The 21,215-nt window shown below is 36.9% G+C and overlaps 1 protein-coding gene across 3 annotated transcripts in view; it reads right to left on the bottom strand.

Annotated features, from left to right (window-relative positions):
* MEF2A (myocyte enhancer factor 2A) overlaps positions 1 to 21,215 on the bottom strand; it is a 130,955-nt gene that overhangs the window by 88,923 nt on the left and 20,817 nt on the right. For all 3 annotated transcript variants that reach the window (XM_006872132.1, XM_006872133.1, XM_006872131.1), the window contains exon 2: positions 15,748 to 15,951. In XM_006872132.1, the coding sequence (XP_006872194.1) occupies positions 15,748 to 15,951 (204 nt within the window). The remainder of the gene's footprint in view (positions 1 to 15,747; positions 15,952 to 21,215) is intronic.

Genomic DNA, 21,215 nt, shown 5'->3' with positions numbered 1-21,215 from the left:
AGTAAATAGATATATGGGGGGAGGGGTGGGAGAAACAACACTAGTAAGGTATCCGGTCACCATGGAATAGTCAATCATTAGAAATCAAAAGGGCAACATTTACCTAATGACAAAGTTATGAAGGGAAGGGAAGGTGGGTGGAATAGAAATAGGAACCACAGGGAGGAAGCCGGAAAACTTGTTGCATGGAGGGGAATGCAATCATTAAAAAATTAAGTGTGTGATTTATCTAATGTAAAACTGATGATCTTGTCTGTAAGCCTTCATTAAACTTACAATAAAAAGCTTAAAAAATTAAAAGAATGTTAGTTTTAATTTGCTCAGAAAATTAAAAAAAATTTCTCCTTCAGTTTCACTAGCTTCAGTTGTTTTAAACATATTCTATAAGCTTTGTTTGAGTGTGTATATGGTGTATGTGGCTACTCTTTTATATTGTACTTATTTTTCAAGTTGTTGTTACATGCCATTGAGTCAGTTCCAACTTACAGCAATCCTATACAGGGTTTCCAAGGAGTGGCTGTTGGGTTTGAACCACCATCCTTGTGGTTGGAAGTCCAGTGCTTATCTTAAAGACAAGCAAACATAACAAAAAGCAAATAAAAATCCTAAGTCAATTCTCACAAAGGATATGAATAAGAGTCTCTAACTATTTGAATTTAAAATACTGGCTAGAGTCTTCAACATATAATACACTGAATACCTAAAAGGGGTTATAGAATTTGCCCAGTGAAATAGGCTTCTTGCGTAGCCTTTGTAGTATATAGGACCTTAGATAAAAAATCCTGAACCCCATCCAGAACTTTCTGAGGTGGCACATTACCACTTGAAAAGACAAACAAACCAGCCTGGAGCAGCTAGAGGAACAGAAGATACTTCTTCAATGAAAGACCAGCAGGAAAAAAATAAAAGATAAATACAGAAGTCTGACTGGCTACTACAAGAACAAGCAAGTTGTTTACTGGGGAGCCAACAAGGCAAGCAATCAAGTCCCTTCAGGACAAACCTCCCTCCAAGACTGAAACTCAAAGGGTGCACATAAGCAGGCATGTAAGCTTGCTGACAATCACACCGGTCTACTGGTGAGTGGAAGGGGGGAAATGGCAGCAATGAAGACAAGCGCTGAGTTCGACCACGTTCCATAGACTCATGTTGACTTGGAGATGAAAGAGAGAAGAGGAAAAGCTGGTTTGTCCAAAGTATGGTGAAACCTGGGAACTCCTGAGCCCATGAACAAGGACACAGCCACAGAGGGCTAGAACTGAGAGTGAAGCATCCAGCTGACATGAAGTAAAGGGAGACACACAAGAATGCCCAAACTTGCAAATAGTATGCATTTGACCTAGCTTCAATGGCTTGATTGTAAGAATTTGACTAGATGAAGATAAAAAAGCTTTGATAAAGGAAACAAGTGTAAAGTGCTACAATTTGAGCTATAATTATGGATGGAGTAGCTCAAAATACTGAGAAGGAAGGACTCTTCACATCAAAGATCAATCCTGTCCCCTCTGAACACAGGATCGATAAGGATGGGCAACTTAGACACAAGCTATGGGGGGGGGGTAGTTTATAAAGGCACAAAATAACTGGTTTACAACTTTTCAAGAAGAGTTTGGTTTCAGAGTGTGTAAGGGAAGGTAGAACCCCTACCAAATAGTTTTCATCTTGTCTAGAGGGGTCTGGTGAAAAAAGATGAGGATAAGATTCTTAGGATTCAAGAGTGAATGATTGTTATCATGAATAATTGCGATTGTCACAACTGTAAAGGTAGAAGTTTTGTAATATAAAGGGAGGAGTAGTTAATCTTACAGTCCAGGAACAAAAGATGCTAGGACCATCAAGGGACAAGAGCATGTGGAACCCTATCCAGAGAATGTGGAACCCTATCCAGAGAAGTAGCAACACCAGAGATGGAGACAGAGATGAGGACATGGAGAGAGGGAGCAGCTGAAGACTCCAGACTCATGGGAAGATAAAGGCTGTGTGCTGGTGTCCAGGAGGCAGGCTTGCAGAATGTGCTCTTTGGTTGGTTGTTTAAATGATTATATATTCCTGAGTGTTTTTGTGTACATTAAAAAAAAACAACAACAGAAATAGAAGCAAATACTGTTGAATGATGAGATTGTAACCATTGTAATGAAACAAAATATGATAGAATGAGTGTAAAATCGATGGCCTCCCATGTAAATGACTCAGTTCACAATAAAAACTTAAAAAAAAAAATACTAGAACATAGAATAAAGTTGTTGTTGTTGTGTGCCGTGGAGTCGGTTCCGACTCACAGCAACCCTGTACAGGGTTTCCGAGGCTGTAAATCTTTACGGGAGCGTCATCTTTCTCCCGCGGAACAGCTGGTAGTTTAGAACTGTTGACCTTGAGGCTTGCAGCCTGATTCGTAACCACTACGCTACCAGAGCTCCTTAGAATAAAGTACCAGATTAAAATAATATTCCAAGAAAGCAAGGCTACCTCAACACTAGGAGACATATTAATTCACCATGCTAACAACCAGTGGTGGTTGTTGTTAGGTGCTGCTGAGTCAGTTTGACAGACCAAAAAAAGAATACTGGCTAGATGTTTATTAATGTTTTGCTTGAATAAATATCAAAACATTATTAGCATTCTTACTGATTTAACAACTGAATACACTGCCCCAAGAGTGTCATTTTTGTGCTACCATATAGCTGGCCCAGGCTTTGAGAGTTAGTTAATAAGTATACCTAAATTAGAGCTGACAACTGTTCACTATTTGTAAGATGTCAAGCAACATTCATTTTCTGATTTAAAAACTATGATGCATTAATCTACATAGATATTAAAATATTTAATATAGCAGAATGTATTATCTAAACAATTTCATAGGTATGGCTACACTGTTCACCTAAAGTTAACTGATTTTCTTAAAGGCAGCTTTACTTTCCATGTATCTATAATTCCTTTCAAATAATTTAGAAGACTTTATACAAACTTCTGCTAAAAAGCACAACAATACTTTCATTTTCTCAGTTCAGCATATGGGCAAGATTGGCTTTGGATTATACTTCAGACTGAGTGAAACCAATTAAGCTGCTACGTGGAACAGCCCTGCTGTTGTTAAGTGCCATTCAGTCGGTTCCAAGTGGTTCAAACTAACCTTGTGGTCCAGTGCATATGTGACAGCGCCACACCAGGACTCCAAAAAAAAAAACACAGACCCTGAAAATTCTTATTCTTTCTCTTGTTCCTGTTGTTGTTTTTAGTTGCCATTGTGTCGGTACCGACTCACAGCGACCCTATGCATAACAGAACGAAACACTGCCTGGTCCTGGGCCAACCTCACAATTGTTGCTACACGTGAGCTCACCGATGCTGCCACTTGGCCAATCCATCTCATTGGGGGTCCTCCTCTTTTTCTCTGACCCTCCACCTTACCAAACATGGTATCTTTCTCCAGGGACTGGTCCCTCCTGACAGTATGTCCGAAGTATGAGAGACAGAGTCTGGTCATCCTGGCTTCCAAGGAGCACTCTGGCTGTACTTCAGCCAACACAGATCTATTTGTTCTTTTGGCAGTCATGGTACTTTCAATATTCTCCTTCAACACCATAACTCAAATGCATCAATTCTTCTACAATCTTCCTTATTCACTGTCCAGCTTTTACATGCATATGAGATTATTGAAAATGCCATGGCTTCAGTCAGGTACACTTCAGTCCTCAAACTGACATCTTGGCTCTTCAACACTTTATAAGGTCTTGTGCAGCAGATTTGCCGAATGCAATGTCGTTTCATTTCTTGATTTCTGCTTCCATGAGTGTTGATGGTTAATCACAGAAAAATGAAGTTATGTGACTACTTCAAACTTTTCTCCATTGATAAGAATGTTACTTATTGGTTCAATGGTGAGGATTTTTGTTATCTTTACATTGAAATGCAATCCATACTGAAGACTGTGGTCTTTGATCTTCATTAGTAAGTATTTTAAGTCCTCTTCACTCAGCAAGCAAGGTTGTATCATCTGCGTATCACAGGTTGTTAATGAGTCTTCCTCCAATTCTGATGTCACGTTTTTCTTTCTCTTACATACACAGGGACAAGAAATGAGTGAAGGAAGCAAGAAGGGAAAAACAATAGTGGCAAAGCATTTCTTATTAAGACAGGACAATTAAAGAAAAATGTGTGGATAGCTATGTTTTACCATTCTGATTTAAAAAACTGTGAAGGCCACAACTGGTATTTTGAGAATGTTAACTGTCCAATGCACTTAAAATAACAATAAAAGAAGTAAGTAAACACTGTTTATATCTTTCTATAAATTTATTTGCATTTCTAAATAATTTCCTATTTTAATAAATACGTTATAAACATTTGAAAGCCAATGTATTTTAAAGCTAATTTTAGAATTTATGTTTAAAAGCATCTGAAAAACCACTCCACAGAACATATTATTACTTTGTTAGAAAATCTAAGAGGCAACAACAAAACTGAAATACGTCATTTTGAAAAACCCATAAAAATGTGAAGAATCACAATGGGCCCACACACCATTTTGTAAGGAACAAAGTAGAACCATAGTCAATTATCACTGCATTTCCAGGGTCTAGCACAAGCCTGGTATTTATTTCAATAAATATCAGTGTAATAAACACAAAAATGTATAAACATCCTTTCTCTCCTCTCTTACCTTCAAGGAAAAATTACCATGAAGCAAGTTCTAAAATAATCTCTATCTTGGATTTTTTCAAAAATAATGAGGAAAAGAAGAAAAAAACCACAACACAGCAAAGCCTGAATTCTGACTCACAGAAAGGAAAAGACTCTAGATGGTGTTTACCCTTTCTCTAAGGAGCCTGGAGGCACTACCAGTGAAGTGCCTGACTGCTCACAGCAATGTTCCTTAGAAGTCACCCAGAGACTCTGCAGGAGAAAGACCTGGCCATCTGCCTGCATACAGATTAGTCAAGAAAGCCTAAGAGGCAGTTCTATGCCCTCATGTGGGGTTGGTGTGAGTCAGAATCCACGGGAGGGCATCCAACAACTCGTTCTCTGTCTGAGAAAAGAAAAGTACCACCTATTCTACTCCTGGTATGATGCTATAGGATAAGCTCTGGACTGCTAACAAGGTCGATGGTTCAAATCCACCGACTGCTGCTTGGAAACCTTATACAGGGTTGCTGAGTCAGAACTGACTCGACTGCACTTAACAACAAAAATATTTTATTCCAACAACTTTCCTAGGGGTGAAAGGGTAAATGACATATTAAGATCCTTACATTCATGGCAACATTTTCCACAATAGCCAAAGGTAGATATAACCTAAATATCCATCAACAGATGAATGAATAAATAAAATACGATACATACAAAGGCTTATTACATCTCCATAAAGAGATATGAGGTCCTGATCCATGTCACAATGTGAATAAACCTTGAAAATATTATGCTGAGTGAAATCAGCCAGTCACAAAAGGGTCGATTCTATATGATCTCATTAATATAAGAAATTGAGGAGTATTAGTTTTTACCAGGGGTGGGAGGAAGGAAAAGGGGGAACTTTTGCTTTGGGGGTACTGAATTTATGTTAATACTGGTGGAACAATTTGAGAAAGAATAGGAATAATGGTTTTACACCACAAAGACTGTAATCAATTTCACTGAATTAAACAAGTAGAAAGTGTTGGAAAAAAATCAACTTGTATCTTGGGAAATTAAGCTACTCTGTGAAACCTAGGCAGCTATATTTTACTATGTTCTTTCAAGGACTAAGCAAACCTCTAAAATAAAGCTCATATGCATTTTGCGATCTGGTTTACTTCTCAGATCTTAGCTATTTCCACTCCTCATGCTATGCTACAGCTATACTTAGCTAATTTCAGCCCCACTAAACAAGTGTACTGTGTCTAATTCCCAAATTTCCACATAACCTTTCCCTTGACTTAGAACCTTTCTTCTAATCCATTTCTCTCTCCAACCCTAGCCTTTAGAGGACTCAATGATGCTGTCACATCTAGAGAAAATTTCCTCTCTTAAGACTGTTTCTCTCACTAATCAAAAATGTGACCAATATATCAAAAGCATTCCAGAGCAAAAGGAACAATTTATCTGAGGACAAGAACGGTTTCATTCACTCCCTGACACACAGGGCACATGAGTAGTTGTCAATAATCACAAAAAATTATAAAATGTGAATTATATCACAAAGTGATATATACTACCTCTTTTCCCCTCTTGAACTCTCATTTATATATCAACAATATAAATTTCTTAATAGTCTAACCTCATAACTAAAAAAAAAAAAAAAAAAAATCACACATAAAAGATGCAATGTATTTCCTTAAAAAATGCACATAAATGAAAGCCAAGAAATGCATGATAAATAACAATATTCAAATGCAGAAGAAACCAAAAATAGTAAAACTGCGATTGCTGGAGCTACAGTGATTGCTATGTGAGGTGAGGTGACGTGACACGTGGGAGGAAGCGGAGGGCCATGAGGATTGTGTGCCTCACCCTGTGAATCATCACCCTGCTGCTTCAGGTTCTGTTAGGAATAAAAGAGCAGGGTAGGGAGCTGGAGGTGGAAGGAAGCTTTGTCTTATCTTCAGATGTCTCATTTTCCCTTCCCCCGCTGCTCCACTGCAGCCCTGAAAAATTGTAGGCAAGCCTCTTAAACATTCCCTGTTTGATTCCATTCCTCATCTCTAAATTGGGAGAAAATTGGCCTCTTTGAGAATATTATAACACTATCAGAAAACCTCGCAGCACACTGGACTGCTAACATCAAGGTTGGCAGTTCAAATTCACCAGCTGCTCCTCAGAAACCCCAAACATGCTCAATATGAGTTGGTGAACCACTGGATGGCACTTGACAACAATCAGAAAACCTAAGCATAACCACGCCTCCAATTTTGTAAGGTCAGTACTAAAAAATCTCAGCAGACAGAAGTCATTTATTTACCTATCTTTTTGGTTCAACTGAGACACTGGACTTCATCTCTCCCATCCATTCCTACAACACTCTCTTAACATACATTCCAAGAAGCTCTTATAAGCAGTCCTGTCTTATATGGAGTCTTGGTGTGGCTCTGCGGGTTAATTAGCTGGACTGCAAAGTCAGTTTGAACCACAAGGTCGGTATTTCAAGCTGACCAGCTGCTCCTTGGAAACCCTATACAGGGTCACTATGAGTAGGAACCGACTCAACGGCACTTAACAACAACAACAACTTATAAGCATATTGAGTCAGTTAGAAAAGTAACCCACTAGAAACATGTTCCCGAATTTGCAAATCACACCAGTACTATTTTGAACACTATTTCAGATACTATTTTGAATGTGTGCTTACTCATTGCTTAAAGTGATTTCAGGGGATATTCTGAGAGATATATTTTAAAAGCTGGATGATGACTCTGTACTTAGGACAAGTTAATTCACTTTAATACAAGATAACTTAGGCCTTATCCCCAAAGTTTCTGATTCAGTAAGGTCTAAGATTAGGCATTTCTAAAACTTACATTTCTAAGTATTACCAAGGTCCCTGGTAATACTGACGCCCCTGACCTGAATTAAACTGATACCCTAAGAACTACTGATTTAATAAAATGATCCTGCCAGGGTCCCTTTTACTACCAGCTGTTTTTATTTCCTAGTTCACAGACACGTCTTATGCTGATCCCGTATCTTACTTTCTCTAAGATAATGTATTATTTCCAAATTCCTTTGTAATATGAAGACATACAAGGACTACTGAGCCTCGACAAAGCAGGTTTTCTCTTATTTAATCATTGATAATATAAAACAACTAAAAATTTACAAAACTAATGACACAATGTTACACATTTTCTATCATTTTTATCGAATTATTTTACAATAGCCTTAACTTCTTTCCTGTAGCTTCAAACCTTCAGCTGTCATCCTCTTTCTACTAGCTCTATTTCCTCAACTATGAACTGAAGATGATAATAATGATTCAATAAAGTAATAAAAGTCCTTCCGAGAGTATAAGGCCAAATTGGTGGTGGTTGTGTGCCCTATACTCGGTTCCAACTCACACTGATCCTTTACAGAATTTCCGAGGCTGTATGGAATCCTGTTGTGGCACTGTGGGCTAATGCGTCAGACTGCAAAGTCGTTTGAATGGCAAGGTCAGTGGTTCAAGCTCACCAGCTTCTTCTTGGAAACCCTATACAGGGTCCCTATGGGTCGGAATGGACTCGATGGCATTTAACAACAACAACACATGTTTACGGTAGCAGAAAGCCTCATCTTTCTTCTGCAAATACCTTAATTCAAAATGTATAAATACATGTTCTAAATATGTAAAAACAATTGCTTAAAAAGTTACACAGAAATAATTTTTTAAATGTAAGTAACACTAATCAAATTTTGAAGCCCTGGTGTGGCACTCTAGGATAAAACACTGAACTACTATTAACCTCAAGGTCATCAGTTCAAACACAAAGAAACCCTATGAGTCACAACTGACTTGATGGCACACAACAATACCAACATATTTTGGGAGCACTGGTGGTGCTGTAGGATGACCACCAGGTTGTCAGTTTAAATCCACAAGCTGCTCCACAGGAGAGAAGATGGCGCTTTCTGCTCCCTTATTCAGAACCAACCTGACGGCACTAATCACAACAATCAAATTGTTTTAAATGATTAAAATTTATGTCAAATGTTCAGGAAACTTGTTTAAGCATATGGGTAGTATGAAGCACAGAGAGGAAAGCTGAAACACTGCCCCACGGATTGATTTATAATATCTACAGTTAAAGTTATTCTTTTATTGTAGTCACAGTACTCAAATACTGACTACTTTTATAGTGCTCCCCAAAACACACTAGATGGAATTCTCTAGAAACAATGCATGTGCACACTTATGCTTCAGACTACACAGAGCCAGTGAACAGCAGAGCAGAGTTCACGACTCTCCTTTTCCTCACTGTACATTCCAGAAGAGTTTATGTGTAGGATGTAACAATGAGAAATATAGAGAGAGGGCTCCATTTTCATAAACTCAGACTCTGCCCAAGGATATTGTAGTAAAATGGAAGAAAGGAAACTCTCACTCATTGTGAAGCTAAAATACATGCAATAGGGAACAGGTGCCAAGTCACATTAGAGATCTTATGGAAGTTGCTCATCAACTTTTCAAAGTAAATTTCATTCTTAGTTATATTACATGAGAAAATATCTAGAGTAGATCACTTAAAGCTATTTATGCCTTAGTTTAGTCCTGATGTGCTCTTCTACAGGAGAATCTAGAACCTCATCATTTATAAAGAATCAATAACATCAACACAACCTTGTCACAAGTTTATAGATAAAACATCACTTCAGTGATTTACAAAACTGTGGGTAGTAGAAAGAACATTCAGTGTTATGACTCTCTAGTATTGTAACATCACCTCAGAGTCAGTATTTTGGTCAAGAACAAAAGAATATCACAGAATTTTCTTCCAAAATGATCACATCTGTTAGAAATTTCAAGAAATAAATATATGTGTGTGTGTATATACATGTACATATGCATGCAAATACGTTGTTATTGTTGGTGAATTTCAAATGCTGACCTTGCAGTTCAAACCAACCTTGCAGTTGAGTGTTTATCCCACAGTGCCACTCTATACACACATAAACACACACACAACACGGTGAGTGAAAACATATCTTTACTCTGGCTGTAGAATGTATTTTAATCAACTTTTAGAAAAAAACAAATACATCATTTTTTTGATGTAAAGAAATACATACATACATACATACATATACACAATCTCCTTACAAATTTTTAAGGAAACATAATTAAATATATATAAACAACTACTTATCTGTCAGTGGGTCATACTGTGGTGGTTTATGCTGTAGTTATGCTGAAGCTATGCCACTGGTATTTTAAATACCAGCAGGGTCACCCATGGTGAACAAGTTATAGCGGCACTTCCAAACTTCGAAAGACTACAAAAGAAGGAGAGGCAGACTTTTGGTGGTGTTGTTAGGTGCCATCGAGTCGGTACTGACCCATAGTGACCTTATGCACAGCAGAACGAAACACTGCCTGATCCTGGGCCAACCTCACTACTGTTGCCACACTTGAGTCTATCAATGCTGCCGTTTGGCCAATCCATCTCGTTGGGGGTCTTACTCTTTTTCTCTGACCCCTCCACCGTACCAAACATGATATCCTTTTCCAGTGACTGGTCCCTCCTGACAATATGTCCGAAATATGAGAGATGAAGTTTGGCCATGTCGGCTTCTAAGAAGCACTCTGGCTACACTTCTTCCAAGACGGATCTATTGGTTCTTTTGGCAGCCCATGGCACTTTCAATACTCTCCTCTAACACCATAACTCACAAGCCATCAATTCTTCTACGGTCTTCCTTATTCACTAACCAGCTTTCACATGCATATGAGGTTATTGAAAATACCATGGCTTGGGTCAGGTGCACCTTAGTCCTCAAGCTGACATCTTTGGTCTTCAACACTTTTAAAGGTCTTGTGCAGCACATTTGCCTAATGCAATACGTCGTTTGATCTCTTGACTGCTGCGTCTGTGAGTGTTGATGGTTGATCCAAGAAGAATGAAGTCCTTGACAACTTCAATCTTTTCTCCATTGATAAGAATGTTATTTACTGGTCCAGTGGTAAAGATTTTTGTTTTGTTTACATTGAGATGTAATCCATACCTAAGGCTGTGCTCTTTGATCTCCATCAGTAACTGTTTTAAGTCCTCTTCACTTTCAGCAAGCAAGGTTGTATCATCTGCATATCGTAGGCTGTTAATAAGTCCCTCCAATCCTGATGCCACGTTTTTCTTCATAGAACCCAGCTTCTTGGATTATTTACTCAGCATATAGGTTGTATAAGGATGGGGAACGAATACAACAGAGAGGCAGACTACTTCTGAATATTTAGCCACTGAAAACCTTATTAGGAGCCGTGGAACCCTGTGAGATTTAGTGCTGGAAGTTGAAAACATTATGACTGGGACCAGAATACTGTCAAGTAGAGTGCCAAAAGATGAGCTCCTCAGATTGGAAGACATTTAAAATTAGACTGGGGAAGAGCTGCCTCCTCAAAATAGAATTAACCATGATGACACAAATAAAGCAAAGCTTTCCAGACCTTTATCTGCTGATGGAAGTAAAGCTCAAAATGAGAGGAAAGAGCTGCAAACATCCATTTTGACAATCAGAACATGCAATTTATGAAGTATGAAGCTGTCAAAATGAAATGGAAAGCACAAAGATGAATACCCTAAGCACTGCTGCTGTTGTTAAGTGACAGTGAATCAGTTCCAATTGTGGAGTGGCTATTTGAGTTTGAATGGCCAACCTTGCAGTTCAAACCCCAAAACCAGATATGATGCATTGGACACTAAAGACTGAAGACCAGAAGAACTGTAGGATGTCATCATCAACATCATATGAGAAGTAAGCAAAAGGCCATTAAAAAGGCAGGAAATAAAGAAAAGACCAAAATGTATGTAAGAAGAGACTCTGAAACTTGCTCTCTAGTGTAGAGATGCTAAAGTAAATGGAAGAAATGAGGCAAAAGAGCTGAACAGAAAATTTCAAAGGGTATCTCAAGAACACAAAATATTAAAATGAAATGCACAAAGACCTAAAGTTAGAAAACAAAATACACTAAACATTTCACAAGCTAAAAGAACTGAAGTAAAAATTCAAACTTTAACTTGTAATATTGAAGGATTCTATGTATAAAGTACTGAATGATACAAAAAGGATCAAAAGTAGAAGGAAGGTATACACAGAATCACTGTATCAAAAAGAAGTGGGTGATGTTCAACCATTTAAAGAGCTGATGGTACTGGAGGAAGGAAGTTTAAGGTATTGGTGAAAGACAAGGCTCCAGGGAACTGATGGAATACAAATTTAAATATTTCAACAAAATGATGCAGCACTGGAGGCACTCACTTCTCTATGCCAAGAAATCTGGAAGACAGCTCCTGGTCAACTGAATGGATGTGATCCATGTTTGAGCACATTTCACAGAAAGGTGATCCAACAGAATGTGGAAATCAATGAATAATACAGTATCATTAATATCATGTGCAATTAATACCACATACAAGAAAAAGTTTGCTGAAGATAATTCCAATTCTTAAACGACTGAAACAGTTCATCTACAGGGAATTGCCAGAAACTCAAACACCATTCAGAAGAAGACACGGCACTAAGGTTACCATTGCTGACATCAGATGGATCTTGGCTCAAAACAGAGAAAACCGGAAAGATGTTTACTTGTGTTTTACTGACTATGCAAAGGATATTGACTGTGTGGACACTGAAAAGCTATGAATAACACTGCAAAGAACAGGCAGTCCAGAACACTTGATTGTGCTCATGAGGAACCTGCAAAGAGAACAAGGAAACACTGAGTGGCTTAAAATCAGGAAAGGTCTCCACCAGGTATGTATCCTTCCACCATATTTGTAAACTGAATCTGTAAACTAAACAAATAATCCAAGAAGCCACACCATAAGAAGAAGAATGCATCAGGATTGAAGAAGACTCGTTAATCACATATGATATGCACATAATACATACATCTTTGCTTGCTGAAAGCAAAGAGGACTTAAAATGCTTACTGAAGGAAGGTCAAAGATCATAACCTTCAGTATGATTTCAGAGCTACGTAAAGAAAACAAAAATCCTCACAACTGGCCCAATAATAAATAACATCATGATAAATGGATAAAATATTGACATTGCCAAAGACTTCACTTTGGTTGGATCTACAATCAACATTCATAGAAGCAGTAGTTAACAAGGAAATATTATATTTGATAAATCTGCTGCAGAAGACCTCTATATTAAGAAGCAAAGATGTTACATACAGGACTATGTATGGTATGACTGACTCAAGCCATAGTATTTTTAATAGCCTCACATGCATGTGAAAGTTGGACAATAAACAAGGAAGACTGTAGAAGAATTTATGCACTTGAGTTATGCTATTGGAGAAGAATATTTACAGAACCATGTATGGACTGCCAGAAGAACAAACAAATCTATTTAGGAAGCAGTGCAGCCAAAAGGAGCTCTGGTAGCGTAGTGGTTACAAATCGGGTTGTGAACTGCAAGGTCAACAGTTCGAAACTACCGGCTGTTCTGCAGGAGAAAAATAAAGCTTTCTGCTCCCGTAAAGATTTACAGCCTTGGAAACCCTGTACAGGGTCGCTATGAGTCGGAACTGACTCGACAGCACATATTAACAGCAGCAAAATGCTCCTTAGAAGCAAAGATGGCTAGAGTTCATCTCTCATACTTCAGACATATTATTAAGAATGACCAGTCCCTGGAAGACATTATAATTGGTAAAGTGGAGGGTCAGCGAAAAAGAGGAAGACCTCCAACAAGATGGATCAGTATAGTGGCAGCAGCATGGGCTCAAGCGTATCAATGACTGTAAGCATGGCGCAGTACAGGCAGTGTTAGGTTCTGTTGTCTATAGGGTCTCTGTGAGTAGGAACCAATTGATGGCACCTAACAACAACAATTATTAGTTTTAACCGATAAACTTTTGGTTTCAACAACCTTTTCAGTCTAACCACTACCGCCACAGGTAAAAAACAATTTGAATACAAGTACACACAACTAGTGAGGATGTAGCTGAAGATGTTGCAATGACATCCTCACATATGAAAGAACACATACCTTTTGAGTATACAACCATGTCTTAAAATCAAGGATGACTCAGGAAGACTTTATGAAAAGGTGACTTAAGCCTTATAATTTATTCTACCACTAATTTCTTATTACTTATTATCTCATATGTCTTCTGTCTATTGTATTCATATAACTCAAACTTCATAAAGAAATATCGGGTTAAGATTCATATAACAAAGAAATGCCATTAAAAGGAATCATCAAAATCTCAATTGGCAACTGAGATGTAAATATTTCCTTCATACAGTAATAGGAGCCTGCTAAAAATTGTTTAGGATTTATTCTATTATAAAATTCGACCACAAAACAAAATTTAGTAGCCTGAAAACATTATGAGGGTTAAATCAGACTATAATTTTAATATTCTCTGTTCAGGCTGTGCAAAGTACCATCAATTACCAGGGTTCAGAACAACTGCTGCAATGAAAAAGCATAGTAGTAGAGTTAAAGAGGTAGTTACCTTGTATCATGAAACTAGCTAGAACACCTATATGTTGACATTATTAAAGTCAACTCTATGCTCTTGTTTGACTTAATAAAGTGAAAATTTTGATAAGGCATAGTTTTGAAAAATAAAACATGATTTTAAACACACAAGGGGTATTTCCCGTTTCAAATAATTCAGTTATAAAATCTCTTAGGTAATTTATCTTAATGGCAATCCCCTAATAGTACAAAATATATTCTTGATATGAAACCAGGAAAGAGTCCACTAAACAGTTCACATATTGCACAGATGTGATGAAATATGCATAAATGCTAAATGACGTTAAGACAATTTTAAAATGACACAGAAAAAAACTGTTTTAAAAGGTTTGGCTAAAGACAGGAACCATGCACTTTAACAGAAAACCCATTACCATTAGTCGATTCTGACTAATGGCGACCCTACAGAACAAAGTAGGGTTGAAGCTATAAATTTGTAAGGGAGCAGACTGTCTCATCTTTCTCCCACGGTTAACCCACTGTGCCACTAGGACTCCTGTGTCTAATAGAAGTAATAATAAAAATTAAATCAAAAGCTTCATATACATTTCAGGATGTGCTCACAATACACAACCCCTTAAACAGAACTGTGGGCAAGTCAAGCAATAGGCATGAATCTCAGGTGAAATTACACTGTACGTTCATTTCTCATTTGAAGCAATTGACAAACGATGAAAAAGTAACAGGATCACTTAGTGAAATTCCAACTAATACAATTTGTAAAACATAAAAAGAATTTTTTGTAGTAATATAAATCAATCACTGTCCAAAAAGAAATGGCTAATGCACAGAGGTATAGCTGACATTTTAAACGTATCCCTAGACTTATAACCATAATGTGTGGATATAAATAAATTAGATTTCCACACAATAAAATAGTAAAAGCTTCCATTTATCTATTTTAATTTCATTTATTATAATGGAACTTTGTGAAGCTAATATAAAATGTTATTAGAAACATACATGGAAAAGATGTATTTTATAATATTTTGTAGCAGAAAACAATTTAAATGGAAAACATAATCAGTTCTTCTTTTTGAAGGTTTTGTTTTAAAACACTATTTTCAAATATAAAAAAAAAAATTCTATCTTTTTTTAGATGTAATTAGTTGGAAGAACTATGAGATACAAAATAGGAAGCAAATAAAAAAAATAAAATGTGGCTATGCTTCTCTCCCATATAAAGCACTATTTTACAATATAGAAACATCATTTATATATTTTCCTCCATTTCATTTGTGTTTAAAGCTGTTGGTAGTCACTGACATAAAAATCATTATAGTATTATAACTTCATACCTAAAGCAATTTAACACCACATAATATTATTTTAAAAATAAGCAATCATGGAAGAAATATTAGATTATTCTGATATATATAATAAACCAAGCAAGTTCATTCTGAGCTAACTAAAAATGTTCATAAGTTAGAACATAGCATTTAGATCCTTCTTCTAAGAAATGACTCTCAAAAACTGTTCTCTCTGTAACTGATAAACTATTGAACATAAAAAGCAATCAGACAGCTAAAGTTACTAACTGAAGACTTGGTTATTACTTGTAATTTAAGCATTACTAGATTATGTTACCTCAACAATATCCGAGTTGGTTCTGCTTTCATGAGGTTCGTTATATTCTGTATACTTGAGAAGAACTTTGTCCATATCAGTGCTGGCATACTGAAACAGTTTGTTAGAACTGTTGAAAATGATGAGAGCTATTTCACAGTCACAGAGCACACTAAGTTCATAGGCTTTCTTCATTAATCCAAACTTTCTTTTTGTAAACGTGACCTGGACAATAAAAAAATTAAAAAAAGGTTTTTTTATTAAAACATAAATACTTGAATATAGTGCCACTTTTAATTTAGAGCCAGGCTCCAGAGAAAAGAAAAGTATACTAGCCTCCCCTCTCCCAGCATATCACCGAACTACAGTCCTCCATGTATCTAGTATATCCAATAGCTCTGAAAGAGCGGTCTCCTGACAGAGTAGTCCCTAACTTTAATTGTCACTCACTGCAGAAGGCAAAGAACCACAGAAGGAAGCAGTCATCTGTCTAGTAGTACTTTATCAATAAGCATAAAACTGCTAATTAGAAACATAAATCCTACTCCAAACATTAATCCCTAAACATCTAAATTCATTTACTAATATAAGTTTATCACCTCCCTCCTAAATCCTTCTAACGGACTCAATGAAAGTCACTGTTATTGTTGGGTGCCATCGAGTCGGTACTGACTCATACCGTCCTTATGCACAGCAGAAGGAAACACTACCCGATCCTGGGCCAACCTCACTACTGTTGCCACACTTGTCTATCGATGCTGCCACTTGGCCAATCCATCTCGTTGGGGGTCTTACTCTTTTTCTCTGACCCTCCACCTTACCAAGCATGATATCCTTTTCCAGCGACTGCTTCCTCCTGACGATATGTCCAAAGTATGAGAGACTAAGTTTGGCCATCTTGACCTCCAAGGAGCACTCTGGCTACACTTCTTCCAACACAGATCTATTGGTTCTTTGGCAGCCCGTGGCACTTTCAATATTCTCTTCCAACACCATAACTCAAAAGAATCAATTCTTCTACGGTCTTCCATATTCACTGTCCAGCTTCCGCTTGCATATTACATTACTGAAAATATCATGGCTTGGGTCAGGCGCACCTTAGTCCTCAAGCTGACACCTTTGCTCTTCAACACTTTATAAAGGTCTTCCTTGTGCAGCAGATTTGCCTAATGCAATACATCGTTTAATTTCTTGACTGCTGCTTCCATAAGTGTTGATAGTTGATCCAAGAAGAATATTAGAGACCTTAAATTTGTTCCTTTTTCTTTGACAACCTTTATAGTTCTGGGGATTACATTTCGGTCTTTAATCCAAGTTAGTTTTTGTTTATGGTGTGATGTAAAGGTCTTGTTTCATTCTTTTGCATTATTGATTTCCAGTTTTGCCAGCATCATCTGTTGAAGAAACTATCTTTTCCCCATTCAATCTTTGTCAAAGATCACTTAGTTGACTGTATGTGGATGGGTTAATGTCTGGATTCACAATTCGTTCCATCGATCTATGTATCTTTCATTCTAACAACACCAGGCTACTTTGACCACTGTAGCCATGTAGTAACTTTTGAAATCAGGAAGTAAAAGGCCTCTAACTTTTTTCTCCTCTTTAAGCTGTGCTGTTTATCTGAGGACTGTTTTTTTTTCCATATAAAGTTTATAATTGCTTTTCCCATCTCTTTAAAGAAGGTTGTTGGAATATGGATTGGGGTTGCATTATACCTATAGATTGCTTTGGGTAATATTGACATTTTCATAAATGTTAAGTCTTCCTAATCAGGAACACAGTATATTCTTCCATTTTTGTAACTGTTTTGGTTTTTTTGGAGCAATCTTGTAATTTTCTTTGTCCTTGTTGTAGCTGTTTGTTGTTAAATGTCGTGTAATCAGTTACAATCCAGTGACCCTGTATAGGGTTTTGGAAGAGCAACTGTTGAGCTTGAACTGCTGACCCTGTGGTTCAAACCAATTTTGCAGTTCACCATATTAACCCACAGCACTACGCCAGGACTCCTTTTTTTTTTTAAATAGGTCTTTTGTCTCTCTGGTTAGATTTATTTCTAAATATTTCATCCTTTGGGTGGCTATTGTACATGGGATTGCTTTCCTAACGTCCTTTTCAGAGTTGTCATTATTAGTACAGAGGAATCCAACTGATTTTTGTATGTTTATCTTGTACCCTGTCACTTTGCTGAATCTTCCTATGAGTCTTTGGGGTTTTCTATGTATAGTATCATCTCATCTGCAAACAACAGAAAGAGTTTTACTTCTTCTTTGCCAATTTACATGCCTTTTATTTTTCTATCTTGCCTTATAGCTCTGGCTAAAACTTCCAACACAATATTGAATAGGAGTGGTGATAAAGGGCATCCTTCTCTGGTTCCTGTTCACAAAGGGAAAGTTTTCAGTTTCTCTCCACTGAAGAGTGATGTTGGCTGTTGATTTTGTACATATGCTCTTAATTATGCTGAAGAATTTCACTTCAATTCCTACTACATTGAGCGTTTTTATCAAGAATGAATGTTGGATTTTGTCAAATGACTTTTCTGGATCAAATCAGTACGATTGCGGTGGTTCTTTTCCCTTTTTAAAATTTATATCATGGATTATATTGATTGTTTTTATAATACAGAACCATCCTTACATCCCTGATATGAATCCCACTTGGTCATGATGTACTATTCTTTTGATATGTTGCTGAATTATACTGGTTAGGATTTTGTTGAGAATTTTTACATCTATGTTCATGAGGGATTTGTTATGGATGTTGTTAAGTGCTGTCGAGTCGATTCTGACCCATAGCGACCTTGTATAGGGTTTCCAAAGAGCTTAAACTTCCGATCTTGCAGTTCAAATGACTTAGCAGTCTGACACATTAGCCCACAGCACCACACTAGGACTCCATGACGGATAGTGGTCTATAATTTTCTTTTTTGGTGCTGTCCTTCCCCGGTTTTGGTATGAGGGTTATGCTTGCTTTATAAAATATATTAGGGAGTTTTTCATTCTTTTCTATCATCTGGAATAGTTTTGAGTACAATTGCTCACAGCTCTTCTCTGAATGCTTGGTAAAATTCACCAGTAAAGTCATCTGTGCCTGGACCTTTTTTGGTTTTTTGATGACCTGATCAATTTTTTCTTTTGTTATAGGTCTGTTGAAATTTTCTACTTCAATGTGTAAATTTAGGTAGGTCGTGTTTTCTAAAATGTATCCCTTTCCTTTAGGTTTTCATATTTGTTGGAGTACAACTCTTCATGGTATTGTTATTATCCGTTTGATTGCCGTTGTTTCTGTTGTGAAGTCACCCATGTGGTTTCTTCTGTGTTGTCTTCTCTCTTTTCTTTTGTTAGGTTTGACAATGGTTTGTCAATTTCATTAATCCTTTCCGAGAACCAGCTTCTTGTCTTGTTTATGCTTTCATTTTTCTGTTTTCTATTTCAGCTATTTCTGTTCTACTTTATTATTTCTTTTCTTCTGGTGACTACAGGTTTACTTTGCTGGTCTTTTTCTAATTGTTGGACATGTTGTGTTACTGTGCTGATTTTGATTGTTTCTTCTTTTTGAATATGTACAGTAATTAGGGCGTTATTCAGTTTCCATGTATTTGACTTTTTTTGATCTTGTTACTGTTGATTTCTAATTTTATAACACTGTGATTGAGAAAATGCTTTATAATGTTTTGATATTTTTGAATATATGGAAGCTTGTTTTGTGGGCTAACACATGGTCTATTCTGAAGAATGTTTCATGTGCACTCAAAAAGAATGTATATTGTGCTGTTGTTGGGTTGAATGCTTTGTACAAATTTGTGCGGTCAAATTGGTTGACTGTGTTAATTAGTTGCACTGTGTCTATGTCAAATTTCTTTCTTGTTGTTTTGTTATTTTTCCAAAGTGGTGTATTGAAATATCCCACTATTATTGTAGATTCGTCTATTTCTTTTTTTCAATTCTATTAGGTTTTGCTTTATATATTTTGGGGCTCTATCGTTGGGAGCACAGATATTATGGTTATGTCCTTTTGTTTAAATAACGTTTTTATCATGAGAAAATGTCCTGTATCTCTTAAGGTGATTTTGCCTTAAAGTTTATTTTATCAGAGATTAGTATTACCACTCCTGCTCGTTTTTTATTGCAATTTGCTTGGTATATTATTTTTTTCAGTCCTTTAATTTTTAAACTGTTTTTGTCTTTGTGTATAAGGTGTCTTTCTTGTATACTTGTATCTTGTATACAGGATATTGAAGGATACTGTCTTCTAATACATTCCGCCACTCTCTAAATCTTGGCTGGTGCATTTAATCCATTGACATTCAGTGTATTTATCAACAGCTATAAATTGATTGCTCTCATGATGTTTGTTTTTTTGTGTGTGGTGCTGCTGGTTTCTTTGTTCTGCATGCCTTCCTGAGCTGAGTTCATTTTTTTGGTTCTTTTTCTTGTTAATTTCTTCATAGTTTTAATGTTTTCATGTTCTTCTTGGATTTTCCTTTTCTTGATACATTGTGAAGTATTTTCTTAGAGGTTACCCTATATTGTATTAACTTTTTCCTCCTTTTAAACTAGTCTATTTTATCTTGCAATCTCCCTGATCTCTTCACCACCTGGATTTCTGTTCCTGTATTTTTTCCTTCTTTCACACTGTAGCTTTTTAAATCCTAGACTCACCTCCAAGATCCTCTGATTTCCTTCTTGTAGTTTTGTTCTGCTCTGGACTCTTCCATCTCTCAACTGAGTTCTGGGTGGTGTTGTGACGTACATCAATCTCCAGTTGTTGTCTGTTCTTGTTAGTTCTCATGCCAAAGAATTCCCTTTAGGTTGTTTTAAAGCACTGGATTGGCATTTACAAAGTCCCTTAACTTCTGTTGTTATGAGTGTACCAATTAATGACATGTAATTATTAATCACTTGGACCTCTTTTTGCAGGTTTTGAATTGTTTTCAATGATATTTCTATCTTACTTGATTGTTCCTGTAGCATTTTTCTGAATTCTACCTCATTTTCTTCAACCTTTTTGTGGAACGTTTAGATGCATACCTGCATATCATTCTCCTGAATTCCTTGTTGGACCATTCCAAAGCCAGCATTTCTTCCAATGGAAATTCTAGGTCTACCTCTAGCTCATTTATTTGAGCTACTCTGTCTTGTTTCTTCACACGAGCAGAAATATTCTGCTGATTTTTAGGCATTGTTGTTCTGTTAATTTTTCAAAATTAGATGAATATACATGTAGTGTAGTAGCTATGAATTGGGCTGCTAACCTCAGGGTCAGCAGTTCGAAACTACCAGCTGTTCTGCAGGAGAAAGATGAGGCTTTCTACTCCCGTAAAGATTCACAGCCTCGGAAACCCTGTACAGGGTCACTATGAGTCGGAACTGACACCACGGCACATAACGACAACATTCTTAAGCTCTCTGATTGCCTCCTGGTAGGTGTGATCACGAGATGGGCTTCTCTTTTCACTTAGCAGATGTTGGTTATTTATGCTGTTCTGG

The sequence above is a fragment of the Chrysochloris asiatica genome, unplaced genomic scaffold, assembly GCF_000296735.1.
Source record: "Chrysochloris asiatica unplaced genomic scaffold, ChrAsi1.0 scaffold00184, whole genome shotgun sequence".
In the NCBI taxonomy this organism is placed as follows: Eukaryota; Metazoa; Chordata; class Mammalia; order Afrosoricida; family Chrysochloridae; genus Chrysochloris; species Chrysochloris asiatica.
This window is presented reverse-complemented; position numbering and strand designations above follow the sequence as displayed.